This window comes from Hemiscyllium ocellatum, chromosome 6 (assembly GCF_020745735.1).
Source record: "Hemiscyllium ocellatum isolate sHemOce1 chromosome 6, sHemOce1.pat.X.cur, whole genome shotgun sequence".
Taxonomy (NCBI): Eukaryota; Metazoa; Chordata; class Chondrichthyes; order Orectolobiformes; family Hemiscylliidae; genus Hemiscyllium; species Hemiscyllium ocellatum.
In genome coordinates, this window is record NC_083406.1 from 13,650,211 (window position 1) to 13,664,874 (window position 14,664).

General features: G+C 41.5%; 1 protein-coding gene across 1 annotated transcript in view; it reads left to right on the forward strand.

Moving 5' to 3' along the window:
* Window positions 1–14,664, forward strand: part of si:ch1073-15f19.2 (T-cell surface protein tactile) — a 105,715-nt gene that overhangs the window by 33,644 nt on the left and 57,407 nt on the right. The window contains exon 2 of the mRNA XM_060826468.1: window positions 8,801–9,151. Coding sequence (XP_060682451.1) covers window positions 8,801–9,151 — 351 coding nt within the window. The remainder of the gene's footprint in view (window positions 1–8,800; window positions 9,152–14,664) is intronic.

A 14,664-nucleotide genomic window follows, 5' to 3' on the forward strand; every position in this document is an offset into this window, starting at 1 on the left:
ACTTTATCAATCAGTAATCTGTGAAACAGAATCCCCAAGAAGTAGAAAAGAAGATCGAAATACAGAGAAGAACTGAAAGCTGCCTGGTATTGAGATAAGAAGTTTTGTTTTCTAAATCATATTCAGGAGTTTGATCGGACTACTATTGTAGAAGGGAAGGTAAAAGGTAGGTTAGAGGAAGGAGTTGTAAATAGTTGTTAGTTAATTATTCTCTGTTATATTTAAGGAATAAAGTTGTCAATTTTTACTTTAAAAGTTCTTGGCCTCTCAAATTTTCACAGATTACTGCATCGGATACATCTTTTCTGTATTGCTGATTTAAATTCAGCAGGAGAGTTTACCCCATGTTGTAACTGTAGCCTGATTAATAAGTTTGAAGATGACCTGAAGGTTGGTGGAGTTGTGGATATTGAGGAAGGTTGTCAAAGAATACAGCAGGATATGGATTGATTGGAAATTTAAGCAGAGAGAATGACAGTTGGAGTTTAATCAGGACAAGTGTGAGGTGATGAAGTTTGGGAGGTCAAATGCAAGAGGGAAGTATAACTTAAAGGCTGGATCCTTAAGAGCATTGATATACAGAGGGATCTTGGGATACAAGAGCACTGCTCCCTGAAAGTGGCAATGCAAGTGGATATGTGGTAAAGAGGCATATGGCACACTTCATCAGTTCAGGTATTGAGTACAAAAGTTAGCAAGTTATGTTGCAGCTGTATAAAAGCTTTGGAGCATTGTGTGCAGTTCTGCTTGCCACACTACAGGAAGGATGCTGAGGCTCTGCAGAGGGTGCAAAAGAGATTTACCAAGATGGTGCATAGATTGGATTCTCTTAGCTACAAGGAGACATTGGCCAAACTTGAATTGTTTTTACGAGAGCATCAGAGGCTGATGGGCGATCTGGTAGAAGTATATAAAATTATGAGAGGCATGGATAGCATGGATAGTCAGAATTTTTATTCTCACGATGGAGATCTCAACTACTAGGGAGGCATAGGTTTGAAGTGAGAGACAACATGTTTAAAGGAGATGAGTGAGGTAAGTTTATTATATAGTGGGTGGTAGAAGCCTGGTAGGCAAGTTGGTAGCAGAGACACAACAGTGGGGTGACATAGTGACTCAGTGGTTAGCACTGCTGCCTCACAGCACCAGGGTCCCAGGTTCAATTCCAGCCTTGGGTGACTGTCTGTGTGGAGTTTTCACATTCTTCCTGTGTCTGTGTAGGTTTCCTCTGGTTTCCTCCCACAATCCAAAGATGTGCAGGTCAGGTGAATTGGCCATGGGAAATTGCCCATAGCGTTAGGTGCATTGGTCAGAGGGAAATGGGTCTGGGTGGGTTGCTCTTTGGAGGGTCGGTGTGGACTTGTTGGGTCGAAGGGCCTGTTTCCACACTGTAGGGAATCTAATCTAAAAAAAAATTAAGTGACGTTTAGACAGTCATGTGAATGGGCAGAGATTAGAGGGTTATGAACATGTGCAGGATAGGGCTAGTTTAGAATAGCATTGTAGTTGGCTGAGACATAGTAGGCCAAAGGGCCTGTTCCTATCCTGTAATGTTCTGTGTTCGATGTTCTATGTGATGGGATCCCGCCACGGTAAGTCAATGGCAGCCTCTAACATTGACTTTGGCATTGTCAGAAATTACCAGTCTACAGTGTGTGCCTGCCCCTCACCACCTATGTGTACTGGTGTTCATTTTGTATCAGTTCCCTGTTTGTACCTGACCCCTGTGTATACTATCCATTAGTATTTTTCAGTCAACATCCACAAGTCATTTTTGATTAACCTGCCATAATTTCTCAGTACAGGAACCTGATAACAAATGGCCAGGGCAGCAGCAGTGATAACACATTGTGGTGCTTTCCATTACATTACCTTAGCCTTGAGATCTCATGTGATTATCTCTGTGTGAACATTGCTTTCAACTTAGAAGCTCTAATTTGTAGAAGTGTCTCTAAGGTTAACTCATAGCCGACAACCCACTTTGACTTGGAGTGTGGTCACTGAACTCAGTGAATATACCTGAATAAATGAATAGTATTAACATTATGGTACCTTCCAGCTCCTTTCATTTTCTCATAACTGCTGTCAATGTTTGGTACAGACCCTATTTATACATGTAGACAATTATTTCCAGAACATGTCTCTTGGAGTGAAGAGAGAGAAATTTGCATTCATTATTAATGCTAGCAGCTGCCTGGGGAAGAAATCACATTACTGGTCCAGCTTCAATAGGTTTACCTTATTTCAGTTTCACCTGTATAGTTTATGATTGGGCAAGCTACAGGATTAAACTGCCAATATAACCCCTGGGGTTTCCTTTAATCTAATTGATACCAAGAAGCGAATGAAGAAATTAATAAGTAACTATGAGTGAATTGATGTTGCAGTTATGTGAATGAATGATACTAAAAATAAAACAACAGATTTTTTTTACACTGGAGGTGGGACTTTTATGGGTGTGAGGGAGCCTGTTGGGATAGGGGTTAAGGTCTAAAACTGGTTTGGATTTATTATTATCACATGTACCCAGTTACAATGAAAAGTTTTGTTTTGTGTGCAGTACAGGCAGATCATTACCAAAGTGCACAAGGGTAATAGAACGAAGCGAGGAATGCAATGTTATGACTGCAGAGAAGGTGCACAAAGAGCAAAATCAATATTTAAACTTAAAATTTGAGAGGTCCATTCAGAAGTTTGTTAACAGAGGAGAAGTTGTTCTTGAACCTGTTGATAATGTGTTTAAGCTGTTGTATCTTCTGCCTGACAGAAGAGGTCAGAAGAGATTATAACCTGGGTGGGAGGGGTCTTTGATTATGTCACTGACCTGCCAAGGCAGCTAGAAGTGTAGATGGAATGAGGTGGCATTTTACTTCTGGCGGTGGATGATTCTCCCATGTTTAAACCAATCTTTAAGTGGCCAAGTAATGCCCACACAAGGCAATTCACCACATGTGGAAACTACCAGGAGTATCCTGGTACAGAGAAATAGTTCAGCTCTCACTGGTCTTTGTGGAACAGACAATGCCAGAGATAAAAATACAAGGCAAAAAAAAACACCCCATTTGTATAATTGTATAATACTAATGTCAGCTGTTTTGTGACCAATTGAGGATGGCCTTTGTGACAATCACAAGAGACACTGGGATGATTTTTCAACTTACGCTCCTGTTGTGAAATCACCAAAGAGTGGTGCTGGAAAAGTACACCAGTTCAGGCAGCATCTGAGGAGCAGTAAAATCGCCGTTTCGGGCAAAAGCCCTTCATCAGGTATACAGGCAGAGAGTCTGAAGGGTGGAGAGATAAATGAGAGGACAGTGGGGTGGGGAGAAAGTAGCATAGAGTACAGTAGGTGAGTGGGGGAGAGGATGAAGGTGATAGGTTGGGGGCGGGGGGTGGGTGGAGTGGATAGGTGGAAAAGAAGATAGGCAGGTAGAACAGGTCATGGGGACAGTACAATCACTATTGCAGACAGCACACTCTTGACACAGAACTTTTTCCAAGGTTTGTAGATGTTGCACTGGAACTATTTAATCAAGCTGGAGTAACCTTTAATTACTTATTTACATGTGGTGGACAGGCTGCTGAATTTGATGTCTGCCCAGCCTCAGCATTACGGGCATGTTAATGTGAAAATGTGCTGGGCTAAACACCCACCCTGTGTTACATGCGTTGCTCCCACTGAAGAAAACACCTTGAGGAGTTATGCAATTTCCAGTCCATGAGTGTGGGAAGGTCAAGTCCCAGTGCAAGAGGATACTGATGAGACAATTGAACAAAATCTTGCAATTAAGATATTAGAACTGCATAACCTTCAGTGGAAAACATGGAGGCAGGATGTGAATGTGGTGAATCACTGGGCACAAATAGACTGAAGCCAGGGAGGGGGTAAGAATCATACAAAGATGCTGAGGTTGTACACTAAGTTGAAGAGAAGAACTTGCAGATACTGGAAATCTGAAACAAAATCAGAAATTGCCAAAAAAAACTCAGCAGGTCCAGAAGCTATGTGGAGAGAGAAAAGAGAAACTGCTGGGAAAGCTCAGCAGCATCTGTGAAGAGAAATCAGAGTTAACATTGCAGGTCCAGTTCTGTTTCTGAAACAGCAATATCTGATTTACAATGTCTGCAATTGCTTCAGTTTTTATGTCAACAGAGAAGCAGAGTTAATATTTCAGGTCCGGTAACTCTTTACAAGAATTGTTGGTCGCTAGGAAAATCTGGATGCATATGTTGAAGACAGTCTTGAGGGGATGGGGTGGTTGATGGGGGAGGTGTTGGTGTGAGGAGGAGGTTGTTAAAGGAGTCCAGAGGGAGAGAAAGAAATTAGGCAAACAAAGGGATGGATAACGTTAAACCAGGGAAGCTGCTAATTGGGACCATAACTAGGTGAAAGGGGATTGGCTGTGATGAAAACAACATTTGCGATGACAAGTTCTAGGGTGTGTGGAGAATGGGAAAGGACATGGAAGAAAGTGTTCAAGCCCTAAAACTACTGAACTTGACGTTGAGTCCCGAAGACTGCAGGGTCCCAAAAGTGGAAAATGCAATATTGTCCTGAGGTTGTACACCTGCTTTGCTGCAGTTACTCAGATATTGTCTAGGAAATATGCTGATTGGCATGCAAGGAGAAATGAGAGAAAGTGAGGACTGCAACTGCTGGAGAGTCAGAGTGGGAAAGTTTGATCCCCTGGCTAACCTGCACAAGCATCTGCAACAAATTGTTACAGATGCTTGTGCAGATCTTGGAACCATCTCCTTTCCATTGTGGTCAACGTCATGAGAGCACTTGTAGACCCGACTTGCGGTGTCTGAAAACCGATGTCTCAGATTTCATAACATCATGAACTGAAACCACGCCAATACCTAGGGTTGCAGTGGAAGACCAGACACAGGTCTTGAAACCTCAACTTGTTACTATGCAACCCACAGTCTTCTGCAATGTGAGCTCAGACTGTTGCCACTAGACCTGCAGAAACAATTACTCAACAAGACTTGAAAATTTCCGAGGCGTCTATCAATCTGTGATCTGACAGTTTATTAGGATTCTTGAGCTGCCACCCTCAGGAGAGTTGTAGCTCTATGGAGACAGAACTGCTCTCCACTCTTAGAGTGGTAGGACTCCTGCTCTCATGATTGCCACTCTGCCAGTGTCCTTGTTCTTGCCTGCAAGTTGGACTTGCTAGACCAAGAGCTGCTCATTGCATCCTGTGTGACAATGTGCAATCTCCCTCACTGACAGTCAGCAGCTTTTCACATTCACATAACATTGCATTAGAGCGCTAGACCAGTTACCGACACTCTCAAGACAGTGACAAAGGAAATGCACCAAAGGTGACCTGCTGGCTATTAAATGGAATACTGGATGTTTTGCTGGCTGATGTTTGTGTGGCAATGTTATTTTGCGATGGCTTTTACTATAGGGTTGTGGTCTATCGGACAATGTGATGGCTCATAATTGAGTGACTGTTATAGAGCAATGAGCCAGGATTGTAACCCCGTCGAAGCCAGTGTCGACTTTTGCAATCAGATTCGACCCATTTGGGGCACAGATGTGCCAGTTGTCTCCTCTTTCTTCCTATTCCTGCTTGCTTCCTCATTTTAGGATAGCTGCCAAATGCACAGCCTCAGCATTGTATCCCAATCATGCTGCAGATTTTATGTTATGACATCTGTACCCCAGAGGCAAAGGTGTAATCAAAATCTGTGAAATCAAAATTGACACCTTCCAGTTGCAGACTGTGCCAACTATAAACTAACTCCAACAACTAAAAGTACTGTTAATTTATACAAAGTGATGAATGCAACACAAGAGTAAATAATGCATTGGCTTACAACAAACACTTCCAACAATACCAGTAGATACAGTAGAAAGTAATCAGCAACACTTTCACAAGTTGAATACTGCTTTAAATTTTGCTGCCATGGGATCCTCCCTGCTACAGTATACACATTTAGTGTGACTGTTAAGAGAGAGTGTTACTGAGAGTGGTGAAATCCAAAAGGCCATTGTTGCATGTTCAAGGCTGATAGCTCTTCTATATTCAGCAGCACCACTGGGAGATGGTGGCAACTGCCGATACTGCACCCACCTATTGGCTCAGATTGAAGAGGGACCTGGGAATGGAGGAAATTTGATGAATAAAGCTCTGAGGAAGCCATTAATAGGGAAGTAATTGGGATGGAGGTGGGAAAGTGGCAGGATCCCACTTGTCGATTAAATGCACACCACTCCCGCTCCCCTCCCCCCACCAAACATGCTCAACATTAACTGCTGATGGCACCAGAGAGAAGTTATTGAATTACAAACTATGCTCACAACTACTCCAGCTGATGCCACCACAATGTTCAGTAGTTGTCAGAGTTTGAAAATGGTAAATGCCATTCTCTAATATGGGGATTAACATCCTAAATAGAGAACACTGAGATCTACTCTAGCTCACCAATCCCACTTAGTTCAGGTTAAGTTCTATTCTCTGGGGCATGTTTGGAGAAATCTGAATACTCATTGGATTTGGAATTAATTTAGAAAATTGGAACTTCCTCAACATGACTCTATTCAGCTATCAGTAGGTGTCAGATTACCTACTGATTCAAAAGGGCATGCTATTATTTTGTTGGCAATTGTAAATTTCTATCATGCCCATCTCACATGCCCCCTTAAAAAAACACACATTAACAGAATATTTTTTTCAGATGTCAGACAATAGTGCCTCTTAATGATAAGCAGATTAGTTCTTAAATTTGATAGATTTTCCACAGATAATTTAGGAAACAAAATACTTTTTAAATGTCTTTCAAAGTGTTGGTAAAATGCAACAAGCAGTCTGCCACAAGGATCAGTATCAGCATTTCAACCTTTTAAAATTTATGTAAATGGCTTTGATGAAGAAGTTAAAGATAAATGACTAAAGCTGAAAACAAAGATAAATTATGAAGAAGTCATAAGGAGGATACAGGAGGATGTAGATAAGTGAGTTGGCAAATATTTGGCAAATGGAATATAATAAGGGGAAATATAAAATTGCCTACTTTGGCAAAGGGAATAACAAAGAAGCATATTATCTAATGATGTGAGATTACAGAGTGGGATCTGGTGTCCTAGTGCATGAATCACAGATGCTTAGAATCAAAGAATCCCTATAGTGTGGAAACAGTTTGCCCAACACATCCACACCGACCCTCCAAACAGTAACCCACCCAAATCTATTCCCCTATCTGATTACTTTACATTTACCCCCTGATTAATGCACCTAACCCACATATATCTGAACACAATGGGCAATTTAGCATGGCCAATTCACCTAACCAGCACATCTTTGGATTGTGGAAGGAAACCGGAGCACCTGGATGAAACCCACACAGGCACAGGGAGAACGTGCAAACTCCACACAGATGGTCACCCGAGCTGGAATCTAACCTGGGTCCCTTGCGCAGTGAGGCAGCAGTGCTAACCACTGAGCCACCACGCCACCTGTTAGTATATAGCAATGACAAGTCATAGATGCAGCAGCATATCAAAGGACACAGGTGAATCCAGAAGAAAGAATTTTCCAGTTTCAGAGTGTTTTCACTTATCTGGCATTGCGTGGATATTAAATCACTGACCTAAATCTGCATGGAACCTTTCTAAGCATCAAGAAGGGTGAAGCTTCAAATGGGTGAATCTCCCTTGGGAATCGAGATTGATGAAGTTGTGAGACTGCACCCTTTACAAAAAGGAAGGAACCCTTTGTATCAGCAGGGACAAGATTTGGAATGAGGAATCTTTTAGAGAAAAAGCCCTGAGTGCAAGATCTACAGGCAGGAGAACAACTGCTAAGATCCAGTGCTGAAGAAATTATACTCTTCAGCAGAAACTCACAGACATCAACTTTACTGTCAATGAGCAGCTACCATTTGGGTGACACATTTATTGAATCTTTTCACAAAGTTAATAAAGCCATGTACCTTCATTTACTGACCAATTAACTTATCTATATGGTGAGTTATGAATTAAAAGTTAAGAATAACCATTAACATTATGCTACACTCAATGCAGTGCCTCCCACAGCAGGACATCTCACAATTTAACTTCCCTTGTTGCCTCAGAAATGATTCTCTTCTTAACAACTACGATCAGAATTTGCTGTGTTGGGAAAATGGACCTGGTTTGGTAAATAATACTTAACTTCAAAAATTGTTATGTTATCATCATGGGCAGGACTAAAGCATAATATACATACACTTTATAAAGTACAGAACTGAAGCTGGTTGTGATAGAGAAAAACAATCTGTATATTGTAGTGCATGACTCTTTAAGGGTTTTCTGTCACTGTTGTGGATTAATAAAGCAAACCAGGTTCCAAGTTGTATTCACAGGACACCTCAGCAGGAAACAAAATATGTCTTTTTAGCTTTATACAAGACCTTGACTTGGCCTTAGTTAGAATGCATCCAGTGAAACAGGGGAATAGAAAATTCCATGGGGCATAATGTGTGCAGAAAGTCTAAAACTTTCATTTTTATGTCTGACTGCTAATTTCCAGACATAAAACAAGCTAAAATCCCCTATTTATGAATTAACCAGCATGTAAGCTTCAGATATTTTTTGCCTTAATTCCACAATTCAGGCCATTTGTGTTTCACGTTAAAGCCGTGCATGCAGTTTGATGTGATAATATCTTTGTAGTATTGTCAGTCAGGATCCATTTAAGTAACTCTTGGTATTTTTGTGCAATGCCATCAAAAAATAAATCTCTTCTCTGACAGTTTTGTCTATTACGATTCTGTACCTAAGTTGTTATCTTCTTGTATTTTTCAGGTCTGCAAGGAATTAGCATTGAGTATGACCAAGCTGTTACTGCTTCACCTGGTGAGAATATCACATTAAAATGCATCCTGAATGGAGGAAATTATACTAGAATTGTGCAGGTACAGTGGAGTAACGAAAGCAATCATGACTCCGGTGCGTTTTTAGTTGCTAATCATCGATATGGTAGTTATCGCACCATGGAATCTGTAAAGTTTGAATCAAAATCACCAACCAATGGAACAGGGAACATTCATTTCACAAACGTACAAGTGTCTTCTTCAGGAACATATACATGTACGTTTATCACTTTCCCAACTGGAAGCCTAAAGGCGTCGACCACTCTCACTGTTCTTGAAGAAGGTAAGGCATTCAGCTTATATAACTGCTGTTGCTTGGTACAGACTTTTATATTCTAGCAAGGATTGTTCCATATATTAATGTGAATTACTTTCTTTCGCTCAAGAATAAGGGGTAATATTTGATAAGATGAGAGAATGGAAGGTTTGGTGGACTTTCTTTGATGCTTTTTTTCCACAAAATCAGAGAATGCCACGGTGCAAAAGGTCAGCAATCAGCCCACTATATCTGTGTTAGCTCTGATTTTTTTATTCATTTGTGGAATGTGGGCATTGCTGGCTGGTAAGCATTTATTGCTCATCCCTTGTTGCCCTTGAGAAATTGGTGGTGAGCTGCCTTCATGAACCTCTGCAGTCCATGTGCTGTGCATTGACACACAGTGCCCAGAAATTCCAGAGAACTCCAGGATTTTGACCCAGCGAGCGACAGTGAAAGAATGGCAATATATTTCCAAGGTGAAAGTGAGGACTGAAGATGCTGGAGATCAGAGTCGAGAGTGTGGTGCTGGAAAAGCACAGCCGGTCAGGCAGCATCCGAGGAGCAGAAAAAGCGACGTTTTAGGCAAAAGCCCTTCATCAGGAATGAGGCTGGGAGCATTGGAGTGGAGAGATAAATGGGAGGAGGGTGGGTCTGGGGAGGAGGTAGGAGGTAGCTGAAAGTGCGATGGGTAGATGGCTGTGTGGGTAATGGTGATAGGTCGGAGAGGAGAACAGAGCGGATAGGTGAGAAGGAAGATGGACAGGTGGGACAGGTTATCACTGGAAGGTTGGAACTGGTATAAGGTGGAGGGAGACGAAATGAGAAAACTGGTAAAGTCCACTATTTATTCAAGGAATGCCGATTATTGAGGTGGGTACTTGAAAGTTTGTTGTACTTACAGTTTTTGATGTCTGATATGGTGTAGAAAAAGCATTTGTGAATTTCACCAGTTTCCTCCTTTCCTCTTCCCCTACCTTATCTCAGTTCCCATCTTCCAGCTCAGCACCACCCTCATGACCTATCCCACCTGTCCATCTTCCTTCCCACCTATCCGCTCCTCCTTCCCCTCCGAACCTATCACCTTTACCCCTACCTCCATTCACCTCTTGCACTCTCAGCTCCCTTCCCCCAGTTCCCCCCCACCTCTTATTTATCTCACCACCTCTGGCTCCCAGCCTCATTCCCTCATTCGTGATAAAGGGCTTTTGCCTGAAACATTGATTTTCCTGTTCTTCGGATGCTGCCTGACCTGCTGTGCTTTTCCAGCACCACAGTCTCGAATATATTTTCAAGTCAGGATAGTGAGTGGCTTGATGGGAAATTTGCATGTGGTTCCATGTATCTGCTGCCCTTGTCCTTCTCGATGGAAGCAGGCATGAGTGCTGTCTGAGGATCTTTGGTGAATTTCTGCAGTGCACCTTGTAGTTAATACACATTGCTTCTACTGACCGTCAGTGGAGGAGGAAGTGAATGCTTCTGGATGTGATGCCAATCTGGGGGGCTGCTACGTCCGGGATGGTGTCAAGCTTCTTGAATGTTGTTAGAGCTGCATCCATCCAGGCAAGTTGGGAGTATTCCATAGCAGTCCTGATTTGTGCCTTGTGAACAGGCTTTGGAGAGTTAGAAGGTGAGTTATTTGTGGCAGTATTCCTAGCCTCTCAACTTCACTTGTAGCCACTGTGTTGATGCTGCGAGTCCAGTTGACTTACTGGTCAATAGTAACCTCAAGGATGTTGAACATGGAGGATTCAATGATGGTAACACCATTGAGTGTCAAGGAGCTGCAGTTAGATTGTCTCTTATTAGAGATGGTCATTGCCTGGCATTTGTGTGGCATGAAAGTTACTTGCTATTTGTCAGCCCAAACCCTCGATTTTGTTCAGATCTTGTTGCAATTGAATATGGATTGTTTCAGTTTTTGAGGAGTTGTGATGATGCTGAACAATGTGCAAACATCAGTGAACATCCTCACTTCTGACCTTGTGATGGAGGGAAAGTCATTGATGAAGTAGCTGAAGGTTGTTGAGACTACCACACTACCCTGAGATGCTTCTGCAGAGATGTCTTGGTGTTGAGATGACTGTCATCTCGCAACCAAATCCATCCTCCTATGTACTCTAATCAGTGGAGAGATTCCCCCCTGACATCCCCCCAGTCTATTACCCAATTTTTCCCACTCTCTGATCTTTCTTGATATTCCTGTTCAGAATGCTGTAAGTTGGGTAATTGTGGCCATTCTGTGTTCCTGATCCTGTGCTTATTGGTCGCATTGTACAAAAATGCTACATTTTGCTGACAGTGGAGATCATTCCAGAATCGTCCTTGGATATGAGAACCTAAAAGAAGCAATAAAGAAATAACTTGAACTAAAAATGTGTATTTTTGGCATGGTGTGTGTGATTTGCAAATTTTGATGTTTGGAGTTCATTGGTCTGATTTTATCCTGCACTGAAAGAGGTCCAATGCTGCTTCCTCTTCTTTTGCTCCACTGACTAAATCAGTAAATAGGAGAAGGTCCAGCAGCAAGTTACAAACACTGTGTATACTGTCACCCTGCCTCTTCCTAAAATCAAACTGTCTCTCCCTCTTAAATGTGTCAGTTGGAGAACCAATGGTTGGAAAATTGAGCAGCAGGGGAGGGAGAGAATTGCAGGATAATAGATGCAATGTTCATTGGCATCAGTCGTGAAGGTGGACATGTTAAAGTTTGCTATGGTTAACAAGAGCCAGAAATCCCTGAAGGATCACGTTCTGATGGACATGGGAGCAGGCCACCCATTTGTGACCAGTGTGTTTCCTGGTCTGCTCTAAGGTATTCCTCTCACTGAGTGCTCCTGCAGATTGTTTGACTGGAGTAACAGCTGGGAACTGCCAGTTATTACACATGAAGGAACCCTGTCAGATCCTGGCAAATCTCAGACAGTTGCTGTCTGATTAATCTGGCAGTTCTCTTTCCACTGTCTACTTAAGACCATCAGCAATAGGAACAGGAGCAGGCAGCTCAAACCTTCTAGTCCACTCTGCTGTTCAGCAGGATCGTGGCTGATCCAACATTCCTCCATTCCATCTTCCTGCGTTTTCTCTATTCACACAATCTGCCCCTTCCTTTTATTTTCTGGTAACAATCAGCCCTATCACTTACCTGCAGTCAAACCCTCTCTTTTACCTTTTATTGTCTAATTTTCAGTGCAACTGAACCCCTGGTCCTCACCCCAACTATTTAGTTTAAAGCCCTATCTACAGCCCTTATCATCAACTTTCTCTCTGAGCTGCAACAAGTGTCCAATCAAATTCAGTCAGGAAAATAAAACCCTTTACCCACTGGGTTGCTCATAAACTGGGTCAAATATTATACTTTAAATGTGTATAGGTATCATTTGAGATCAAAAGTCATCCACTCTGTTTCCTATAATGTGTTAAATAAGGAATACAATGCTAGGCATGACAATAGCCTATATTTATGAGGAAATATGTAACATGATGAGTTGACATTTCTCTTTAGTTAGATGTGTAGTATCTCTTAAAATGCAGGTCAGTGGAAAATCATTCAACGTGTTGTGTTTGCCAGTAACCTGCATTTTAAAGTTACCGTAAAAGTTAAACCTTTGACACTCCACATTGCAACTTCGTGTGTGACTCAGCTTTTTGGTTTGTGTGAAACTTTATGATGGAAATACTCTTGCATTAGGGTACTGTGTTGCTTTTAAGTTTTTTTGTGTCTGGCCAGTTTTTCAATCCACATAGCATTTAGATCTTTTTGTAAAGTTGCTGTGCTGCAGTGTTCAACATGAAGCGTGGCCCTGGTGGTACTTTCCAGGCTGCTGCAACTAGACACACTTGTATTTAGCAGAGACATTGGCAAATGATCTCAAACAAAAGACTAGGTTCATGATTTACAGGACAGAAGTGATCCACTCACTCCTGCAGGCTTCAGAGACTTGCAAAAGAGTCACTTTCTTTAATTGTAATTTTTGCTTCTGCTGTTCTGTCAAACATCACTCTTAAAAATTGTTGTATGTTCCCTGTTTAATATCAAGTGTAATTGCAGGCTCTTGTCACTAGGTGGTTCAGTGGAGTAATTTCCTAGCATTGTTTTATCTTTGTTATCTTATCCTTCTCAGAAAACTTAACCACCAAAAAAAAGAGATTAAATGAATTCAGCACGTCTGTTCTGGCCAGTTTTGTGCACTAAATCTGTTTCTATAATGACATTTGGTGTTTATTTCATTTGGAGATAAAATAGGCAAATAATCATGTGAAATGTAATGCAGTCTCATCTCATTAAAATTCCATAGCGTACATTTCCTGTCTAAATGTGATATCCAGTTTTTGCACAGCACATTCTCCCAAGTAACAAATAATCTGCTTTCGTGGAAAGAAGCTTCTACTTTTCAGGCAGTCCTTTTGAGATCAGGAATGACTTGCTTCCATCCCATGAAATGGCAGATCATTCCAGTGTATGATCAGCATGTCTCCACCTCTGGGGAAGGTGGTGTGTCATGACTCAGGCTGATGTGATGTTTGGAGGTTTTTGAGGTCTCTTTTGTGCCTCTGCTTCACCTCTGCGTGTTCCCAAATGTGTTTGATAGCTTCTTGAATGGCTCCTTCCATTCTGGTAAGATAAAACTGGGGCTTCAACAAGCTGACAGGATGTTTCGTATCTTCATGGATGCTTTGAGGACATCCCTGAAAGGTTTCTACTGTCTACCTGAGAGAGAACAAAAATGGCCAGAACAAAAACCGAAGTCATTTGAAGAGTTGGTTTCTATTTTTGTTGGTGAATTAGGTTTTCTCATAAGGACAAGATAACAAAGACAAAACAATTAGAAAATTCGAAAACTCGAAAATTACTTCACTGAACCACCTAGTGAAAAAAAGCCTGCAATTACACTTGCGGCTCTTCATATTGAATAGGAAATATACAACAATTTGGAGATGTTGACATTTGAACACCTTTTTTGTTATCACATTACCATGGGAAGTCCTTTGAGGTATTTGCTGTGTCTTGTCCAAGTCTCTGAAGGCTATAGCAGTGAGTGGATCACTTCTGTCTTGTAAATCATTTTGTTTGAGATCGTGGTTCTGATTTCCTTATTTGGCTGAAAGCTGAATAGGCGTTTTGGAGATAATGATGAATTTTTTCTCCTCATAAGTAGGAATGGTGCCCATTTTTTAAAACTGAGTGTGGCTCTTGTAAGAAATTAGGTCGTTTTCAGAATGTGTGCCAAAGAACGACACAACCACAGAAAAACAAAAGTCCAAAAAACTACTCACACAATCACAAAACATCTTCACTAGAAGGTAAACCCTCAGTTTCCTGAATGGAAATCATTGACCCAGATCAATCATTTCAGCATACAATGTGCGTCAATGTGCCTGTCACAAATGTCACAATCAGACAGTCTAAACAACACAGGAAAAGGTTCTTTGGCCCATCATTTCCATGCTGGTCATCAAGTGTCTATCAATTTTAACCCCATGATGTTTCAAATGCCTATCTAAATAGCTCTTAAATGTCTTGAGGGTTCCTACCTCTA